At 33.7% G+C, this 23618-nt stretch overlaps 1 protein-coding gene across 1 annotated transcript in view; it reads right to left on the reverse strand.

The window, feature by feature from the left end:
- Positions 1-4285: 4285 nt before the first annotated feature.
- LOC149777017 (N-acetylglucosaminyl-phosphatidylinositol de-N-acetylase-like) overlaps positions 4286-23618 on the reverse strand; it is a 29313-nt gene continuing 9980 nt past the window's right edge. Inside the window, exons 5-7 of the mRNA XM_089941778.1 lie at positions 22216-22247; positions 15090-15220; positions 4286-5139 (exon numbers count right to left, since the gene is read on the reverse strand). Of these exons, the coding sequence (XP_089797904.1) occupies positions 5023-5139; positions 15090-15220; positions 22216-22247 (280 nt within the window). The 3' untranslated portion in view covers positions 4286-5022. The remainder of the gene's footprint in view (positions 5140-15089; positions 15221-22215; positions 22248-23618) is intronic.

Here is a 23618-nt window from a genome sequence, read left to right on the forward strand (position 1 = left end):
TAAAGCTGGTCAAACATGCAGTAATATTTTTTACAATCTGCCAATTTTTATAACTATTGGGGTTAAGATCGCCCTGTGCTGAATGAAAATTAAGCATTACTGTGTAAGAACATTAACCATGATTTCTAAGCTCCAGGCTTCTGAAATTTAACAGAACTATGTTTAGCTTGGCTGAAATTTTGAGCTGTGCCAGGGAATAAGGGACCTATAACATAAAATATCAGAACACATGTCATGACCAACAAAACTGACTTGACTTGTTGGACACTGGCCATAAGGTGCCCAAAATAATCCTATGTAATTGTTTGGTAATTAAGTTTTCCCAATTGTTTCAATACTCAATAGCCACAAAACTCAAGACAAAAGCAATGTGATAGCTTATCATCTTTACCATGTAACTTTATAATTAAATATTTTGCCCCATGGTCTGTACTACAGACATTATATCAGCACCTTACACACATCTGCTTTAAACAATATTGTGTGATGATTATCAACAACTACCAGACCTTTAAAATAAAATATGTGTAGCTTTGACCACAATTAAATAGAAAAATATTCAGCAATTCACGTTTTTTTGGACCATTTTTGATCAGAGTTTGATAAAACTGAGTAAATTGGTTTATATCATCTCAGTTTCACACAAGTTTTCTTGTGCACAAGATATTTGCATATTCACATGCAATGCAATCAATTTGTTTTCTCTATATATACAAACCAACTTCTCTTTCAAAGCAAGGGAAGCAACTCATGATATTCACTATTAAGAATCAGGTTTTGCTGTACAAAGAGTTCTTCCCCTTGCCTTTGGACAAAATTATTACTATACTTTGAACATGCCATTTGGCACATCAAATGTATGTATCTGAAAAGGCCTTCGAGAAAGTACTTTGAAGAAACTGAAATATAGATAGGACTGTTTGCCATTGGAAAGAATGCATAAAGCTTATAAACATCCCTGGTTTAGCTATGCTATTTCTAAGAGGAATACGTGTATCATGCAAGAGAAAGAATCATAGGAAGAAATAAATCTGAGCCTATAAGAATAATAACAGGTACTAAAAAGAGTGTGTCTCAGTACTTGATGAGGAAACCATGTGGCTGAGCCTGAATTCGGAATATTATGGGTAAATTGCTTACTAGGACTTGAAGTAATAGGCTTGTTAATTAGGTGGAGAATTTACTGAAACAACACAAAATGAAGAAAAAACCATTAACTCTGTGTGAAGAAGTGAAGAAGATGCTAATAAAACAATCGTTATTGAGACAGCAAGCAAATAGGCAGTGCATGCTACAACGTGAATGATATGTTCAATGATAGCATGTTGTATAAGTGGTCTAAATCTGAATGTGAGAAATTCACATAAAAAATTGGACAAATGAAAAGATAATGTTAACCACCTGTAGAGAAATGATTATTACACACATTAAGTCCAAATTCCTGGATGAATCGTCAATTTTGATGCTAATATTTGCATGGATTTACAGGAGGTTATCACAAACAAAATTTACAGTACAGAAGCAAAGATTAAAAACTAGCAACACCTGGTGGTGGCAGGATGAGGTTAATGTCCATTGCCAATATGAGATAGTAAAGATTCAATATTTTATCTTTTTAGAAGGACTGGATTTAAGAGGTGCTCCACAGATATTAAAAACTTCAGATAGCAACGTGTATGGTGAAGTTGTTTGCATTTTGCATCATGCACAATGGAGAGAATGTTGGCATACCTCTGTACTAGTTTCATATGCTGTAGCTGATATTTCTTTACTTATAATTGTGGAAATCATGCATGATCTAAGCACACATCTGATCAAAATGGCTGGCCCCATCTACTCAAAAAATCAGACTAACTAGTTCAAAGTACACTAACTTTAGCAGGTATTAAATATGGAAAATGAATTTTGCTTGAATATGCAATACCATCTTCAGAAAGTGCAATGAATTACAAAATATATAAAAAGAATATTATGAGCTCTTTTAAAAAATATTTGTACCTTTGAAGTCCAGAAAGTGAAAATGACCAAGCAAAATTAAGTCTTTTTATATGTGCACATCTCTAGTAAGGCCAAGCAGTATACTTTATAAGCCAAATTACACCCATCGATCATACACCAAAATAAAGGGAATTAAATGTTCTTTTAATAAGACCTATGATGCACAAGGTCTTTTTTATATATAAAAAAGCCAGGACAGCTTGTGTCAGGAAACCTTGGAAATTCTTTTTTGTGTCTAAAAATCAAATTTTAAGCAAAGTACAAAACTGTAGAGCACAATATAGAATTCTGAATGATAAATTCAAAGACTTTTCCCAAACTTTCAAAGAACACAAACAGATTTCCAAGATCTATTTTTGCAATCATTTTGTATACATGTCATGTTATATGAGAACATAAAGAATGCAAAATACTACAATACTGTTTAATGATGAAATGAAACTGAATGGGTCAACAAAAGAAAGAAACCTGGAAAACTCGACTACATCCGAATCTAACAACCTTGGACAATTTTATTTTTGAAATTAAAATGTTTACGTTTATTTCAATTTTCAAAGACTTTTAAAGACCTCAGGATAATCTGCTCGATTTTCCCAAACTTTCAAGGTCTTAAAAATGATACCTCAGTTTTCCCAAACTGTCAAAGACCTTCAAAGACCGCAAGAACCCTGACACCACCTTATATCCAAATGTTAACATGATTGAGGAACATATCTGAAGGAGAAATATAAACATAGCACTGTCAAAATATCTTGAGCTATTAGAGTTTAACACTTGAGCTGTGTGTAACTCTTGAGCTAAGAATGTGTAACTCTTATGCTATAAATCTGTAACACTTGAGCTATGTGCAACTCCTGAGCTATGAATGTGTAACACTTGAGCTGTGTAACTTTTGAGCAACGTATGTGTAAAAAGAGAGCTGACTGTGTAACATTTCAACTATGTGTAACTCTTGAGCTATGAATGTGCAAAATGAGAGCTACAACTGTGTAACACTTGAGCTACGAATGTGCAACTCTTTAGCCATGAATGTGTAACATGAGCTATGAATGTATAATACTTGAGCGATGAATGTGTAACACTTGAGCTATCAATATCTAACTCCTGAGCTATGAATGTGCAACATATATTTTATCAAAATAAATATCTGTACACAGCAAAAACCAGATCCATTTTTTTGTATTTATATACTCTTGATTTGCTTTGGGGGACTGTCTGTTGCTGCTGCTGAATTTCAGTTCATTCTGTCAGTGAGGGTCCCGTGGTTAAGTGGTTAATGAATGGGAACAACAGGGTTGTATAAGGTCATAGCAGGACTGTGAAACTTCCTGACAGAATGTTATGGATAACCTGTACGTAAATTTTTGATGTTATGAATAACCCTTTAGTAAATTTTGAGTGTTATTGATAACCCTTGAGTAAATTTTGAGTGTTAACCCTTGAGCAAATTTTGAGTGTTATGGATAACCCTTGAGTAAATTTTGAATGTTATAGATAACCCTTGAGTAAATTTTGAATGTTATGGATAACCCTTGAGCAAATTTTGAATGTTTTGGATAACCCTGGAGTAAACTTTGAATGTTATGGATAACCCTTGAGTAAATTCTGAATGTTATGGATAACCCCTGAGTAAATTTTGAATGTTATGGATAACCCTTGAGTCAATTTGGAATTTTATGGATAATCTTTGAGTAAAGTTTCTCCAGTGGAAACTGAAGAAGCCCAGTGAAGACTGGGCTGGCTAATGAAAGCTGTGGATGACAGCAACAACTGTGTCAACTTCACTCCAAGGGTTTAGTTTGAATATGCAATGTAGTACTGACATTAGATTTTAAGAGAATTAACACGGAGTGGAATCAAGTGAATACCCTTTATTTGGGAAAGCAACATACAGCAGCAACATCTATACCAAGTCCACTGAACACTATGTTCATGACTGGGATAGCAGCGCTGAATAAATATTTAATTGCTGTCACTCTCACTACTACAAATGATGAACTGTTGAACAAAGATGTTGCATGTGTTAACTGGAAATATTTTGACTGGTTGATAAGTGATGTATTAATAAGTTCATCCATATTAATGCAGACTACATTTTACATGGGAATGGTAGTGAGTGGGTCACCTATTGCTGCGCATAGACTGCATTTAAAGCAATCATATAAGCAACACTATAGTAACTTTTTTATCCAAGACAGTTTGTTACTGAAATAAAATTATCAATGTTTCTGATAATGCGAACATTAGCTTTCCATCAAAGACACAAGATATGCTAACTGATACATGCTTCAAGTTTTGTGAAATTTTTTATTTGCAAATGGGTGGATATGCATAGTATCTTTCTCAATGTCCTTGTATGCCAACATAAATCCGAATCAAGAGAAATACTACTATATTTTAGGATTATAACTTCTGTACAAACTGCATGGACCATGCCATGACTTGTTTCAAATTTATCCCAATAAAAAAGCAAAGAATAGGATTAACAATTCAAATGATCCATGATTTTATTTTTTGTATCTATTACTCTTACTTTCTTTTTACTTAATTATATAATCGGTTCATTTTCTCCCACAATCACAACTGAAGGTTTTGTTGCACGTGTTCTCTCAGATGTACCAATAGAATTTGACAATGACAATTGTCCCATTAAATCCACTTGTCCTCTCAGATGTACCAACAGAATTTGACAATGACAATTGTCCCATTAAATCCACTTGTCCTCTCAGATGTACCAATAGAATTTGTCAATGACAATTGTCCTATTAAATCCACTTGTTCTCTCAGATGTACCAATAGAATTTGTCAATGACATTTGTCCTAATAAAACCACTTGTTCTCTCTGTGGAATAAAGAGTCAACTGCAGACTGTCGCTGCATATTGCACCATCATGTTACAACTAATCTATGCAGAGACACAAACACACTGATGATCCTGTCAGAAGGTCAGTGACATACATTTTTTCTACTGTTATTTTTCCTCTGGTAAACATTAAGCTCAAAAAGCTCATGCATTTCCCTACATTACTTTGGAGAGTGGTTGGTTATCTGTTGTAATGTATTCACGATCATATATCTGGAAAATATGAGATACAGCCATCGGAACCATTCCATTTGTGTCCAGTGTTTCAGCATTGCTCTCTGAAAAATATAACCACTAAAGTTAACACAACCTGATAAAATAAGTAATTCTACATTTTTATTTCAAAGAAAAAATCTTGTGTAGAAATTTGAAAGTATAATCCAATATAGTCCATAAAGAAAATTTCTGAACCATGTCTTTGATTTTTATTATTATACCTTGAAATAAAGGAAAGCTTTTCATAAATGAAATTTCTAAACCTGATCTGGTATGTTTACTGTTATACCTCTAAATAAAGGACATGCCTACAATGTCTACTAGCATACTTTTACATAAATAAACATCTGTCCACAAAAGACGAAATAGTGTGACTCCTGTAGTCTTTTCTTTTTAATGACAGGTTTCACTATAATTAAAAACTGTATATAAGGCATAATTAAACTGGCAACCACTAAGATGTCTTGGTCTCATCTGCCAGAGTCCTAACATATTTGGTATTCCTTCATAAGTTTGTCCATAGGAGCCATAGAGTACTGTATTAAAATGAGACAGCCTAATGAAGAAATTGATACATATAATTCTTCTACCACTTCATACAAAATGGGATCTGTGACCATTATTGCCTTATAACAGGAACTGTGTTATAATGAAGCCCTTATAGTGAGGGAGTACCATATCAGGTTACAAACCTCTTGTATTATTTGTAACGGAAATGGTAAGTGGTCCTTCCCAAGTGCTGATGGTCAATAAACTTGACATGTACTTAAACAAGTCAACTGACTTGCATAGTCTTATGAACCCAATGGTTTACTTATACCCCTTTCATTTTCCTGCCACAATATTTTCAAAACTAAGAACAATTTTCAACAGTACACATAATGACCGGACATCAGTTGCATCAGTTAAGGCCAACAGAATAAAATCAAGTTGGGACATAAACATACAAATATTTTACCCTTACTGAATATACTTGCTTCCAAGTCCAGTCCAACTGCAAACTGTGCAGACCCAGATCTGTCATCACATAATGCACCAGAAGATCTGGATATGTGCAGTTTGTTAGGACTAATCAGTAGAACAAACAGCACAGACCCTGATCTGCAGGTGCATTATTTCATGGCAGATCAGGATCTTTATTGTTTGCAGTTTGACTTGACTTATAAGCAGTATAATGAAATCAGAATAGTTAAATGGAGAATTTGAACTTGACTTTGTTTTAGTTCTCAATTTGTAGCTATTTAATTATTATTATTAGTGTCATGCTTACTAAAATGTTGTGGATACTAAATACTGTTTATAATGTGACAAAAAAAATGAAGTTTTATTTTCAAACACGATTCATTCCCATTATAAATAATGTATGTGATGAAAATATCAATCCCCAAACCCCCACCTAAAACTTTACAGTAGTATGGAAAAGACTGCAAATTCTATTTGCAAAATGCAGGTTGTGGTCTAAATCAAATGAATAGACAGTGTATGGACAGTCATAATGATACATACTGGATTTTTATATACAGTAAAACTGTCTTGAGTGACCTCTGCTATGAGCGACCACCTGTCATTTATTACCACAATCATAATGAATGGATCGATTTTATTATATAAACACACTTTCATGAGTGACCACATGTAGAATGTAACCAGAGACCATGTCTTTCAACAAAATATGCATTTAAACAATGCTATGAACAGCCTTATTGTAAAAACAGAGATCAACACCATAGTTTTGTTTGTTTAGCCCTGATTAAGGAGGCAACCCAAAGGGCTAAACAAACAAACCGTGATGACCTATTAAAATATAGAAAGAAGGAAGAGGCTGATAGGAACCCAAAGGGCTAAACAAACTGCAATGACCCATTAAAATATAGAAAGAAGGAAAAGGCTGATAGGATACCATTTATCCTGACCTACCATCCAGACAACCCCAAAGTAGGTAAAATCATTGGGAAACACTAGCCCATCATGGAATCATTGGATGCACTAAAGTTAATCCTCCCTAAGATTACTGTAGTAGCCTAGTGGAGACCAAAAAAGTCCTCAAGGACATCCTAGTCAGGGTGAAGCTAATGCCAATCACTAATCAAGACCACCCTATTCAATCTGGCCCCTGTGGTGATAAAAGGTGCAAAACCTGTCAACATATAATAGAGATGAGGACATTTTATAGCATAGTGACAAGAGAAAGACTAAACATAAATGGTCCAAACAAAATGTGCAAAACAGAGAATGTCATTTATCTCATCATATGTAAGATCTGTAACCTTCTGTATGGCAGAGAAACTGAAAAGCTACACAAAAGGATAAACTTTCATAGATCTGATTGGATGATAAAGAAGCTGGTCGCAGAACACTTCTCCTCCCCTGGCCACACTTTTAGTAATATAACACTTATTGCACTTGCTCACAACCCCAACTCGAGTTCCTAAACCAGGAAAGAAAAGGAATCTTACTGGACATGCCACCTTAGAACATTGAAACCAAGCGGTTCAAACCATGAACACTTGAAAAAGACTGCCATGCACAAATAAAATTATCTTTTGCAACCAACATATTTTCTTTTAAATAATTCTCTAAATTTGCTATATAGCCTATAATGATTACTATAACAATGAAATATCCGGGATATAATTTGCGTTTACATAAATTTACATAAAATAACACGTCGTTATGGCTCATCGATTTCTAGGTCAATAAAAAATCATTTCCAGTATCAGCAACAAGTTGAAATAAACTAATTGAAACATAATAAAGTTAAAGGTTACATTCCGGTAGAAACACCCATGTAAAGTTTTGCAAACATAACTGTTCTGCTGTTTTATTTGTTTGTCTTGTCTATGGGTTGTATTTACCTTTGAAAAGGACTCATTAAAGAGTCAAAAGCACTCACGCTAGTTAGATACTAGTTTCGCACTGTTTGTTGTCAGTTTATTGCATTTATCTTAATCCCTGACACATGTGATCCCTTGCTGGATCCAGTGCACTTGAAAGGATTGTTATTCGCCATGTGATTTGTATTCTTTATATATATATATATATATATATATATATATATGTATGTATGTATGTATGTATGTATGTGTATGTATGTATGTATGTATATATATATATTCCCAAATTCTGATCAAAACAGCAACAGTGGTTATAACTACAACAGATCACTTATAACATTAACACTTTATTAACAATGGTAGCTAGAACCTCAATAAAAGATAGAAAAATTTTAACACTAGAAGAAAAATTCTAACATTAGAAGAATATCACCTTATTACATTTTGCCATTCATATACTAATACATATACAAGTGATCATTCAAATATAAATGTGCTTTATGTTTAATGATCAAGGTATATCTTTATTGCTATATATAAACAAATTCTGATGAATACATCCAAAATTTCAACAAAAATCATATATATACAGTATATACACAGTAATTGTAGTTATTTTTCCTTCTTAAACAATGCTAAATTTTGACCTTGTAAACTGGTCATTTTGCATAAACCTGTGTTAGGAGATCACCTGTATTGTGAGACAGCATTTTGCTGGCAGAAGAGGTTTTACTGTAATTTGCTTCAAGTAGAATTCTCAAGCTAGTAATTTATATTAAGAGTTGACTGACCAACACGACAGTCACTATTCCATTAAAGATACTCAGTTGTTTCAAACTTTTTCAAGTAATATTATGCCCGTTTATGCTGGTAGAACATAAAAAAGTGTTGACAAAAACTAGTGTAAATCTGAGAACAAGTACAGTACAGGGAACAGTAATCCCAATACCTAAATATCAGGACATTATAAAACAACTACTTTTCTGTCTGGATAATTCATATACTAATGAAAGTGATACATTTTCAAGAATACTTTATCAGAAAAATTAATATCTTTAATGCTGGGATTGTGTACTGATGTGCCTGGCAAGTGGTCAGAAGTGGTCTAGGTAAACTAGTCTGCATTATATCCTTGCTTGACAATAAAGAACATTTTCACTATGTTTCAGTGTTATCTATTACAAATAAATGAATTCTGCTACATTTGTTTTTATTTTTATTAATAAAACTGTTTTCTTTGTACATGTACTGTCATTAGTGATAAGTCTCAAATTAAATGTAGAAGCTAATCTACATGTAACCCAGCTCTAACATCAATACTGTTTCAAAATGTAAAGATCGCCATTTACAACAGAATGTATCACCAATATAATAGACATCTATACATATTATCTGTACTCTGAAAACTTGTAATATAATCCAAATTTTCCTTAAGAAATGATTCAAGCAATCTTAACATATCCAAAATGGTGATGATTGGCCTAAAAAGCAAAATCATTTAGAATCTATCAGAAATTTAATTGTAGAATACCATTATCTGTACTGCTAATATAGATGTAAAGACTGAACTGAATGTCCAAACTGTGGTTATCAAGGGATATCTGTCACTAAATTAAACGGAGACAGCAAACTTGTTTGTTGGAAATGTTGACTGCTTTACCCAAAAATGAGTACAAACCCAGTTTAATTTACTGGAAAATGGGAATCATTTGGTAACGGTTTTGATTTAAGGTACTCACAATATTTCTGATTTGATGTACATGACTGCTCTGTCGTCCTTTGTACACTCTCGATATGTAAAAGAGTGATTCACTACATTTATTCTATGCACTCGATATGAAAGGTACATTTCCCTTTGTCATAAACGTGCTTGCAAATCACTTTGTTTAGGGGTCATGAGATGTGGATCTTGTCAGCTGTCTCTACTGCTGCCTACCTTCTGTTAATCCACACAATAATTAAAGTTACTTTAAGAAACCATTTTCTGTCACAGTGACTGACCTTTGACCCCCAGATTGATGGTCTTCTTCTGCATCCAATTGTAATCCATCCATTAACTTTGGTTCAGGTGAGTCATTCAGAATTAATGTTACTGTGCTGAAACCATTTCTCTTTTTCATTCTGTGGCTTTGACCTTTGACCTCTAAACCCCAATTCAATAGGATTTTTTTGTCACTCCAAGTGTAAGACTGTCACAAAGTCTGGTATTGGTCTGTGATGTAAAAATTATGTCACTGATCAGAAATCATTTGTCTTCTTTCAGTCAGCAACTTTCACCTCTGACCTTTTGAGTCTGATATCAATAGGATTCTCTCTTAACCCAAATGCAAGCAATTTACAAAGTTTGGTAAAAGTAATTAGTGGAGAATTTGAGTTATTATGCAAAAATGAGGTAAGACACAGATAGACATATTAGCAGATATTATAACACCTTTTGCCCTATGCTGGGTGTATAAAAAAAAGGCTAGGTGCTTAAATACGCAAACAATTACAAAATTAAAACTAAATTACCTAGCCCACTTCCAACCAGCAGTGAACCAGGTACATCAGAACACAACAGAAATATTAATGTTCCAAACAAGATATCTGGGTAAAAATTATATTTTTCATTTTTGCAAACATTATTTAGGATAGAGGGAAATACATATTTTTTTTAATAATGGAAAAATTGCACAAAAGCCAGTACATACAAAATATTTCAATTCATATACAGGTGTATATTTTTAATTTGGATATTTAAATTCATGTTGATAAGTATATATAAGTATGTTAGATATTTAAATTCATGTACAAGAGTATATCCACACCATGCATATATGAGAATATTTACATGCTGGTATTTAATTCATGTCCATGATTATATGTTGGGTATTACATTTATTTGAATGAGTATATATGTTTACATTTCATCTATGCTTGAGTATATTTATATGTTGGGTATATGAGTATATTTATATGTTGGTATGCACACACACACACAATTAATAAATTCATGAGTATATTTGTATGCTGGGTACTTAATTCATGAATAAGTTGTTGTTGTTGTTGTGGGGTTTAATGCCATTTTTCAGCACACGATAGGCTATATATGGTGGCCAGTATTAATGGTGGAGGAAGAACCCGGGAAAACCCCGGAAAGAACCACCGATCCACAAGAAGCTACTGGCAAGCTTCCTCACATAACCATATTGGCCAAATCCGAGACTCGAACCCATGCAGACAGAGGTGAGATGGCAGTGATCCGTAATGGAGAGCTCTTTAGACCACTTGGCCACTTGAGGCCCTCATGAATAAGAGTAAAACTACATGTTTAATACTGTAATTTATGTACAGGAGTATATTAATATGGCAGGTATTGAATCCACTGGAGTGTATTTATATGTTGGGTACTCAAATGCACAGTGTGACCCCACTATACCACACTCCATTAAAACACGAATTCGGATATAAAATTTGTGACATGGCTCCTAAAATTTCATCTACATATATTTTTATTGTACAAGAAATAATATTTTTTCTACTTAAAAGTATGAAAAATTGTCTAAAAAGTTTATTATCACTGCAGGGAAGAGATTGCATATGAATTCTAATATAAGATGATTGTTGCAATGCTTCGGAAATTTCATAATCATCTATTTTTCTTGTACTCAAAAGGAAGCTTTTTTTCTTCTTAAAAGCATGAAACATAACATGTAAAAGTTTATCCAGGGATGATATAGGGCTTTGCCAATGTCGCAAATTTACCTAGTATAACACATTCTCAGATATGGTCAAAGATCCTGTATTATTCACTATGACACATTCCCATACCTATTTAGCATTTTTCCTGCAAAAAGTAAATTTTCAAGTCACAATAAATATGTTCCAGTCATTTAAAAAAAGTGAAACAATTCATTAGATTCTGTGATGAATTCTGGTGTTATAAAATATAAGTAGTGTGTGGCTCATTTAAAAATAATTTTCACAAGCCTCAGCATTAAATATTAGCTTTCAGCATTTCATGTCTATATGAATGGTCAACAATATGGGATATTTATGAATATGTGCACGAAGATATAAAGGACTTGTCGGGTTGCTAGGTACAATAAAGAACTGTACAAATATTTTAATATTTTAATACTGTTGTTTCAGATGACTGTGACTGGCACTTACTTCGTACAGGTTTGTTTCCTGTTGTCAATGTTGGTCCAGATGAGTCTTTTTGGTCATTGTGTTTTGACCTCTTTTGAGTCCTCTTACACTATTTAGCATATTATATTCGTTTCCTGAGATAAATGAATTTATTTTATGCTAAGCAGTGAATTACTTGATTTTCTAATTAAAATAATATTGATATTTCACTGTAGTGAAAAAATAACAATATTTTTTCACTACAGGAACTACTTCTAGGGGTCAGAACATACTTACCTCCCTTTGATTTTGCACCTTAGCAAATTAATAATTTATAATTAATTATTAGCAGATTAATAATCCCTGTCTGTTATCCTTGAAACTTGTAGAATGTTATTCTGGAAATATCAGTTAATTTTTATCAATCTGATGTGGAACTAATTTTGTGCGCAGGTACACATAGCACAGCAGAACATGTACGGTAAACAGCTCACATTACTGTAAGAAATCTGCTAATTCACTGTGTCACAAACTTTAGGTAGCCAACATATGTGAGCATAAAGTAAAAAGAATATTTGCTTCAAACAAGTGAATAACGGATACATTTCATCTCATGGGTGAAAAACTCTAGCATTTTCACTTATGGCTATGCCACTCATGAAAATACTGAGTTTTTCATCCACTCAATGAAATATATCCATTATTCACTTGTTTCAAGCAAATATCCTCTATATCTTCACATCAAGTGTCCAAATATAGAGTAATTCTACTGCCAAATTACTTGTGAATGTGCGCATTACAATTCACCTGCCATCATACTTTAGAGCATTTATAATGTGTTGTTAAGTATCATTCAAACTATATGTGTGTTTCCCTCACGCACTTATGGCCAAGGTTTTTCCCATCAATCTCTGTGTAAGACCAATGGGTCTCAAGGGTATAAATACCAGTCATGTGCCCTTTTTCTGGCAGATGCATTCTGACTGGCAGAGACTATATATAAAAGTACAAGAACTTGCAGTACAGTGTATACATGAAATAAGAGAGCTAACCTGACTGCGGTATGCTTACAATAGAGACCACATTACAATATACAAAATAAAGCATTACAGACAATATACCAAATTATAAGAAATAAACCTATAATTATTCTTCAGTGTTGAAGATTGATGCTCCCGTAGAATTAATGTTGCTATACTACAATAGCGTTATTTAACTGATTGCATACATCTATATTGACTCAAGTGACAAAACAATAATATATTCTACTGTTAAATATTACTGCATATGGAAATTCAAATAGATAAATATATTAAAATGTCAGTACTGTTACTACGGTAAACAAATAAACATGTATAGACGGGAGAATTCATTGTAATATTCCTACAGGGAGTATTCATTATCTCCATATTACACTGACATGACATTTAGTTAGCTATAAAGAAGAAAAATGATTCTAAATTTCTCTTTCAAAGTATTAGCGCATTCTGGACCATAACAACACTGCATTAATTGGGAAACACATTCGAGTGGTACCATTTTTTGTGTGTTGTATAATTCAATTTGTTTCTGGCTGTACTCTTCCTGAGAAATACATTAATCATTTTCAGTGATTATTTTATTATATACTTTCTTAACTTTACACTGAGCCACATGAGTCATCTACATTTATGTAAAGAAAGAATTTTAGGTGTGATCGATTCATTTGAAGCTATTTCAGAGTTTTGACTGAAACAATGCAATTTCATTCTTGATTCATTCATGCATACTGCACACTTAATATTTACCATTACTACCATTTATTAAATTGTTGAAAATTAAATAGCTGTCCTGTCTTGGGATTAAAATCCCAAGTTGACATCAGGTCAAAGCTGACCTTGTGCTGAAGTATATCTCGGAAGTTACAGATTCCATTGCTTTTATTTAAGAGTTTGGTGCTGACTTTGGAGGACCAAACAAATTCCCATTTGTTATTTTGGCAGTATCATCAAATAATTGTAGAACATTAATTGAGACTTAACTGTTTTTCATTTTGCTTAGTATTTATATAGAACAATCAGTGCTTCATACACAATCAGTTTTCCATGAAGTTTCAATAAAACGGAAAACTTTTTTGGGGATACATAAAAAAAATATAGCCATCATTTGGTCAATTGGAACCATTCATTCTGTGGTTGGTGGATTATATCTAGTCCAGTAGGACGACTATTTGAGTGTTACGTAACAGGAGACAGATTCCAGTGATTTTATATCCAAGTTTGAAGCTTCCTTTCATGTTGCCTTTGAACTTCTCCACTCCAAACCCAAGACTGTATATACAAGTTTAAACAGTCAAAAATGCTGTCAAAGAAAAGTTCTCCAGATTGTATATTCTGATGCCAAAAAGGAAAAGAAATCGCAATTTGTGACACTGGCAAAGCCCAGTGTGATCCCTGAATGAACTTACATGTTAATTTTCATACTTTTAAGAAGAAAAAACTTTTTTGTGTACAAGAAAAATACATGTATATAAAATTGCAAGAGCCACGCCACGATTGTCTTATATTAGAATTCATAGATGATCTCTTCCCCAAAATGATAATAAAACTGTTTACAAGTTACTTTTTGTACTTTTAAGAAAAGAAAAAATAATTGTGTACCAGAAAAGTACATGTATATGCAATTTCAGAATCCAAGCTACAATCATGTTCTATCTGAATTTGTGTTATAAATGAGCGTGCTATAGCAGGTCACACAGCAATTATGTACTACTTTTAAATGTATAAAAGCTGTTTAATTAAACATTTATTTTTATACACTACTTCACTATTACTTCTTCTTAGGCAATAAGGTATCCTGTGTACAGCTGCCTGTCCAGCAATTTATTTATCTGTACATAAATACTGAATAAACAGGCAGTTTCAATTCAGTCCACCTGTCCAGGATCATCTATTGTATTTGTGTAAAAGGTGTTTTACACTGAGCAATTATTGTAATATTTATGCATAAATACAAATACACAAAACTCTAAATAAAAATAACATAAAAACACAAAATAACAAATAACGTTTTTGAGATAAAATACCTACCCAGCCAGTTATATAGTTTGAAACTGATGATACCATTATGAAGTCTGCAGTAAGGTAGCTGAGTGGAATGTCCATCCCAAATAAATATTTTCTAAATATGCTGGTTGTTTCAAGAACAAGAACTTTAATATCTGTAAAGAAAAAAATGTTTATTTTAAAAATATCATAGATCCATACTGTTTTAATAATTACCAAGAGAGTAGCATTAAGTACAAAAGGATTAACAATTTTTCAGTCATATTGCTATGATATCTGCAATGTGGCAGTTTATAGTGATGTCTAGCACTGGGGCATCATGCCGCCGACACGTAGCACGATGTTCCACCCAGTCACATTATCCTGACACCAGGCCGAACAGTCCTAACACTAAGCTATTAATGCTGAACACCCAGCAAGGCAGCTGTTAGTATCATTTTTGTAAGTCTTTGGTATGACACGGCCGGGGATTGATCCCACGACCTCCTGCATCTGATGTGTTCTAACAGAGACAATCAATGCTGAAATAGTGTTGGACAATAATACATACGAAATAAGACTTTGAATAAAAGATCTTATACGAGTGCTCATTTCAAAATGAAATTTATGAACAAGTCAAATAATGTACTTTCCATGCAAGCCAATTTACTTAACTGCTAACAAGATGTTTATAAAACTCGTCTAGGTCAACAAAGATAGAAAATGTGTATTAAAAAAAAAGAAGAAAAAGAAACACTGTAATGGCCTGAAAATCTGTTCAGGTCGTCTGCTGATTAAAATGATAAAGTAAAATTTTGTGGATGTAAGTTTAATAGTTTTTGTGCCAACATGGATTCAGGCTGGATGTATGTACTGACAGAGAGACTGCAAACCAATAATGCCCCCTTATGCCTTCACAATTGGGGCATACAATATTCTGGAGATGATTTTGTTGGTGCAGTATATCAGAGAAGAGCTAGTGATTGCTTTGGCATAGTAAATTGTTATCTGTATTCATGGATAGCATTCTGTTAGACTGATTCAAATAAAATTAAATTTACAGACATATGATTTATCCTGGCAATAAAGGTCTCTGGCTGGGGGGAATTCATCATATATTAAGTTTGTCTTGCTGATAATAGATTTGTATTAAAGTGGTTATCAAAGGTATATGTATGTTATTTTCTATATCTTTTATCTCATTATGTGTACATGTATTTTCATCACATACAAGTATCCAACAAAAAGATGGCATGTTTTACATCAAATTGAATATATGAAAGCTCTGTAATAACTTTTTATGCTCATGACAGACTATTATCAAGACAATTATTTTTCCATTGCCTATTTTCAAGTTATTCTGTGGTTTAAAATTCCTAAAAGCGTGTTGGAATACAGACACTATTTGACATATGTAACTGTTCTTTTGAACTGAAGACGTGATATCTTATTGGAAAAACTGACTAAATAAAACACTAATCAGAGCACTTCTTACAAATGAATGTGTGCAGAAGTCATCAAATGTCATTGTGAACTCATAATTAGAAAAGAATCAAGCTCTGAATGTCAGTATGCACTGAACTCGGGTATAACCTGAATTTAATTAATTTTGTTGGTTCTTTTTACAAATGAGATTTTTCATAAATTTAAATCACTTTAAACTTAGACAGAAATTATAATTGGCAAATTATATTTATTAAAACGAAGGGTTTACATTGTTTTATTGTTATTCACACGAATAATATATCAAATGCATGACAATATGGGCTAAAAGAAAACAACACAAAAAGCTTTGTACTATATCTTTACCTCCTTTCTAAGACACAATTACAGGGCAAAATGACATGTATAAATACCATGCAGTGAAACAAAACTCACCTAATTTAAAAAAAAACCTAACAGCATTATTATGCATTTGACTGGCACTTTTGACCATGACACCCCACTTCTAATTACATTAATTCATATAATTTTTAGATGATTTTCACTATACTGCTATTTGGTATATAACATGATGAGTGGTTATGTAACATGGCTATCACATTATAATGGGGAGAGCTGTACATGCAGAATCATGTTAGACCTCTCCCCCCATTACAGCATACCTTATTCTAATGTGATTCTGGATGTAACGTACCCAATTACCCAAATCATACCAATGTATAACAATATGGATTGAAACAAAACAACCAATTCATTCTCAAAATACCATTATCTAAAAAAAATTTGATAGTGCCTATGGTTTGGTGTGTTAAGCTGTTCTCAATATATCGGTTTTGTCACATGTCACAGTTCTCAGCATACTGTGGTTCAGTACATAATAAGGTCAGTGGCTATGGATCATTACTACCATGTCATAGCATTATTTAATCTATATAAATAATAACAGTCTTTCAATAACATTTTCTGTACTCATGCCCTGTCTCAAACACATACTTCATATCAGTGTTGTCCCTGGGACATCTACCATCATGGTCAAGATATGCTATCATTCTGTGTGTCGTGCCAATATGCTAGGCACCAATGCCACTATGTTTTTTGCTTCCTGCTATCTTTAAAAATTAAACTCTTAAATAAACTTTCATCCCCCGATTCAAAATCCAATTACTCAAACAACACCTTTTCTTTAACCACTTCTTGGGGATGCAATAAAGATAATCCACAATAATTATCCACCCACTTATCCATTATATTTTGTACCTGGTTCATTTTACCTGCCTGTGCATGACCTTTGATGTTGGTTCAGTCATGTACTGGCAAAGTCATGTGATCAACCTGAAATGGTGGAATCTACTGGAAGTGTTTTTATTTCAATTGTTTCCACTACAAGTACAATAAACATTATGTCTTGCCTTTGACATTATCAAAGTCCATAGTGTTGACACTGTAAAATGAAAACACAACTGTAAAGCAAAAAAAAACAACAACACATGATTGTATCCAGCACTCTGTTAGCACAATGTTGACCATGGCTAAGCTCACTGCACGGTTTGTATATTCAGATGGCAGGATTCTTCCATGAAAGAAAAGAAAGATCCCATAAAATGACGGTAATGGAATAGTTTAACATGGAATGACGATTTCCTATCCTTGCATGGAAATAGCTGGATCTGATGGCAAATGACTGAGGCAGAGTGGAGGTGGTGTTTCACAGCATTCAAATACCATATCAATTTTTGGGCATGAAAACATTAAATGATTTAGGACAATAAAGAATACTATGCAAATATGTGTATTTTCTTAAAATTTATTTATTTTTCACTTCTACAATGATACCACATTTTCTGACATTGCTGTATACATATTCTGCTGCATTAAAAAATTCCTGGGGAGAACACTGCATATGCATATAGTGATTCACCAGCTTTTGTGCTATGACGTTTGGTACATAGCACTAGTGGTGGTAATGAATCCCAATTTATGAGCTATAATGAGGGTTATGAGCAGAAGCATAATTAGAAAATATGTGTACATGAACATTGACCTACAGCCAAAAATTAGCCAGAAAGATGGAGAAGGGTAACACTATCATGTAGGCCTGTATCGAATATTTGCTTCATATTTATTCCGGCCCCGAATAGTTTATTAAATGAGGTATTCGTATTTGGTCAAATAGTATGATGCAGCCGAATACGAATAGTAAAATTAGGTCAACCTTTGTGAACAACAGACTCATTGCAGTCAGAAAAGAGTACCTCAATTCATATCAACAACCGACCGAACAAATTTCTGAATGAGCCTTGTATCCCAAAGGATATTGATCCAGTGTCATGGTGGCAGGCCAATGCTGACAGGTTTCCTTTACTCCATTCTTGCGTCCATCATTATCTAAGCAGTGCCTCCAGCAAACGTCTCAAGTGAACATCTATTCATTGCTGCCGGCATCATCTTGTCAAACAATAGATGTTGTCTACTTGCAGACATTGTCGAAAGACTTGTTTCAGGGGAATGTTTTTTTCCTGTAAGCTAATGTATTCTTCATGCAGCAGTCACAGTTGCTTTTGAAAATTTGAATCTTGCTATTCATTAGTTAATGATATCAAGATGTTTAACTGTAGCACTTTGATATTTGGTAATGCCATATTACTTTGAACCTTCATGTGTTCATTGTTACAGTGGAACCCCGCTATAACGCGCCCCGCCATAACGCGAATTCGGATATAACGCGGTCGCAGCATGGCTCCCGAAATTTCGTATATTCATTCACACATGGAGAAAAAAAATTTGGAGAAAAGTAAAAAAAAAAACAAAACAAGAAATTAACTTCATTTTGGGCATGAGATTAGTTGTGACTTTTAAAATAATATGATCGTGGCATGGTTCCTGAAATTTGAAATTCATTTACGTGCATTTTTATCGGACCGTGAAAATATTTGTTTAACGTACGAGAAATAGTGTGTAAAACGTTTATTATAATTTGGTGGAAGAATTCGTGTATGACTTTTAATAATAAACGATTGGAACTTAACAATTTATCCTGGTTCTTTAAGTGATTTTGGAAGTGATCGTGTATGAATTCTAAAATAATACGATATATATAATGTACGAGAAATAGTGTGTACAACGCTTGGCTTCTGAAATTTATCAATTTGAACAGGTTGTGGTGAAGCTCCGTATTCTACTCTAGAAGAGAAAACTGGTTTCATTAGGTTTTTGAATTGTTAAGCCGAAGTAAACATTATCGGAAGTGTTACTTATTACGGATCCATGAGTAAAGCCAGTAAATCGTCTTTGTGATTGTCTTCCATGAATTCTGTATACAGTCGTTGCTCAAACAATAGCCGACATGGGCTTCTTATTTAACTGCAATCACAGCCAAGCAGCAGACAAAGTTGTGGTTGATACAAGAGTCGCACAATTTAATAAACATCAAAGGACGAAAGCCGCCAACATGTATGCTGTGCTTGGCGGTGTGATCAAACAACAAACAGTTGAAAGTAAATAATATCCACTTTATTATCTGTAGATTAAAAGGGTATGAAATTGTACATCCGTTCAGCTTAATTTTGTTTTATATAAAAAGTGATTCGTAACCATTGCAGGCCTTCATTACTTAGTTATTGAGCTTTATCTGTGTACGTTGTTTGCTTATATAAAAAAATATTTTACTGTTATGGAAAAGCAAGTTCAAAAACGCAAGTCGTTTTCTGCTAAAGAGAAACTGTATGCCCTAGATCAACTAAAGAAGGGCAAACGACAAACTCAGCTTGCCAGAGATCTAGGAATCAGCGAGTCCACTTTGCGAGGGTGGAAAACAGATGAAGGAAAGCTCCGTAGTCTACCCAACATTCTTGAAGAGGAAACTGGTTTACAGCGTAAAAGGGTTAAGTTAGCTAATGACAATGTCCTAGATTCAGCTTTGTACCAATGGTTTGTACAAGCTCGCTCAGAAGGTGTTCCAATTTCTGGCCCAATTCTGAAAGCCCAAGCAGAGAAATTTGATCGCCGTATCAATGGAGATGATTCCAAATTTAAGGCGAGTAATGGCTGGCTAGACAGATTCAAGAAAAGGCACGCTATCAGCCAAGTTCTTGTGTCTGGGGAAATCCGCTCCGCTGACAAAGAGGCTGCCAATTCCTACCCGATTGGGCTTAAAAAGTTGCTGGAGGACGGTTGCTTCACAGCCGACCAAGTTTACAACTGCGATGAGACTGGTTTATGTTATAAAATGTTACCCGATCGCACCCTTGCAACCAAGACTGACAGTCACAAACGAGAAGGTTTCAAGAAGAGGAAGGACAGAGTGACTCTCTTATTTTGTGTTAACAAGTCTGGCAGCCACAAAGTCAGACCTCTGATGATTGGAAAATCGAAAGCTCCCAGATGTTTTCATCATGTAAATATGAAGGCACTTCCATTTCAGTACACTAACAGCAAGAATGCTTGGATGAATAGCTCCATATTTGACGACTGGTTTCACAAAACATTCGTTCCAGATGTTCGGGCTCATTTACGAAAACTCAAGCTGGAGGAAAAAGCTCTCCTCCTGCTGGATAATTGCCCTGCCCACCCCCCAGCGGAAAATCTTATCAGCAGTGATGGCAAGATCAAAGTTTCGTACCTCCCGAAAAACACTACGTCAGAAATCCAGCCACTTGACCAAGGCATAATTTCCGTATTTAAACAAAATTATCGCCGTGAAATGATAAAGGGAATGGTAGCAGATAATAACGCATCCGTCGACACATCATTGGCATTACTCAACTTAAAAGAAGTATTAATTTAGCAGTTTTCACATGTTTCTTTTGATGTTCACAAAATCTGAAATAAAAGTTATTTGCACGCTGAAATCATGCGTTGATTGTTAATTATTCTTGCAGTTGTCGCATATGATAAAATTTTAGCGGTATGAAATTTGTACAGACACCGTATGTAGACCCGGGAATAGCTGCATGCAATGACCGTACGATATCAGACGGCAAGTAAATGGTTTCAATATTTTGTTCATCCTATATTTTACACGACGAATTCAGACTATTACAAAATTATTGAATATTTTAAATCTGTACGATTTTCAATGAAATTACATCCATTATGGATGAACTGCATGCCACGACGGCACGGTAGCATACGGTGTTGATACACTTTTCATGATATAGCGATAGTCTGGTATTATTGGTCAATCTGTATTATCGTTCAAACAAATAAAAATTAGTAAATGTTTTTAATGCACAGTAATAACCTATAAATATATTAGCCTTCGATTATTTTGAATATATCTTAATTAATGCATTCCAGTTAATATTCATCTGATGATAAGCCGACTTTTGATCACTGTACATGTATACACGTATATGTTCTCGGAAAAAAAGTTAAATATTGTAAAACCCCGCATTAACGCGACCCCGCTTTTAACACGATCCGATGTTATGGACCCCGATCATCGCGTTATAGCGGGGTTCCACTGTACTTTATAATTAAAATGTCATTAGACCTGCAGAAAAAAATTATTTTATTTTGGAGCACTGAGTCACTATTCATATTTGTATTCGGCTGAATAGTTATTGGTCTCTATTATTCGTATTCAGCCGAGTAGTTAAAACCACTGTTTGGTACAGCCCTACTATCATGCCTACCATTTTCATAGTAGGGCAAAATTACTCTATTTTAACAGATACCAAATGCAAAATCATTGCTGTTTTCTGTGAACTCTTCTCAGCATTGAACTTACCTTTATTTAATCTGTTTGTTTCAACAAGGTTCCTGAAAAAAGGTACATTGGTTAAGATATAACTAATCAAACAAATCCTATAATACTGCTTAAAAAAACCAACTAAAAATAAATCTTAACTCGTAAACACAAATCTCCCAGCCAACAGCTGACAAATGTAATGACTGGTATAAAGAACAATGTCAAGGTAATGTTGGTTAGGTGACTTAAGTACACAGATATGCCACATCAGTCAATCTATACAGGTCTGGACAGATTTTGGAACACATTACACACTGGTTGCAAATCTAATGATTAAAACATGACATGGAAGAATGAAATATTGCCGCATTATACTATAATTACAAAAGCCTGCATAAAAAATGTACATTTAGTTTTGCTACTAACAAGGATCTGCAGCTGGTTAAAATTCTTGCCACATGTGGATTAGTACAAGAATACAAACACAAAACACTCTGACAAATTATATACAGAACACAAACTGTAACTAGTCTGAAGTTCTACTAAGTTATCACATTCATCTCCAAAAATCCTGCAATGTGTTTTGTGATGAGCTAAACTTGAGTGCTGTATTATATCATTCATGCACTTCTGATTTAATTTTTAAAGCACAATTGACTTATCCTTTCTCTGGGATATTTTAAGGTTCACCTCTAACATTTTTCAATCATTTAACATTCATAAGCAATGAAGTCAGCTTAACATTTTACAGTACAGACTGGTTATCTAAACAATTCTCTTAACTAATATACTGAAATTGCAAGACATGTTTTCAAACTGAAGAATAATGTCTGTTTTCTTTACATTATGCCATACCACACTTCACAGAGCTCATACACTTTCAGAACACTTTCCCAGTGGGAGAAAAACCACTATGGAGTATGATGCCATACAGCTGCTATAAACAGAAGATAATGGTAGTACTAGAAAACTACATGTAGGTCTATGATTGACAAGTGTACTCTTATGCTACTGTTACAAAGAAGTCTTCTTTTCTAGAACATCCTCAGATTTATTTGTGTGGGATTGCATAGATAAAAATAGAAACAACACTTTTTTTTATTGCTTTACTTTTTTCTTCTTCTTCTTCTTCCCAGTGAACCAAATAAATGTATTCCATATAGAGAAAGGTTCAAGACATAATTATGTGAAAAATAGTGTAATGATTATGCCAAATGTGTGACAAGTATGCATTATAAGATGAAAAGGCATCAATTACATAAAATTAAAAAGCCAACCAAGTTAAGTAGCTTTCTTTAAAAATGGTTACAGTCTGTTAAATGGGCTCTGAAGAGAGTTATGTCGATTTTTAAAAAAAAAAAAAATAATTTTAATAACAATGGACATATTTGTTGGCAGAATAATAACATTTATACAAACATGAAAGGACTCCATGCCAGAAT

The sequence above is a fragment of the Sinohyriopsis cumingii genome, chromosome 18 (genome assembly GCF_028554795.1).
Source record: "Sinohyriopsis cumingii isolate HCF-2022 chromosome 18, ASM2855479v2, whole genome shotgun sequence".
Lineage (NCBI taxonomy): Eukaryota > Metazoa > Mollusca > Bivalvia > Unionida > Unionidae > Sinohyriopsis > Sinohyriopsis cumingii.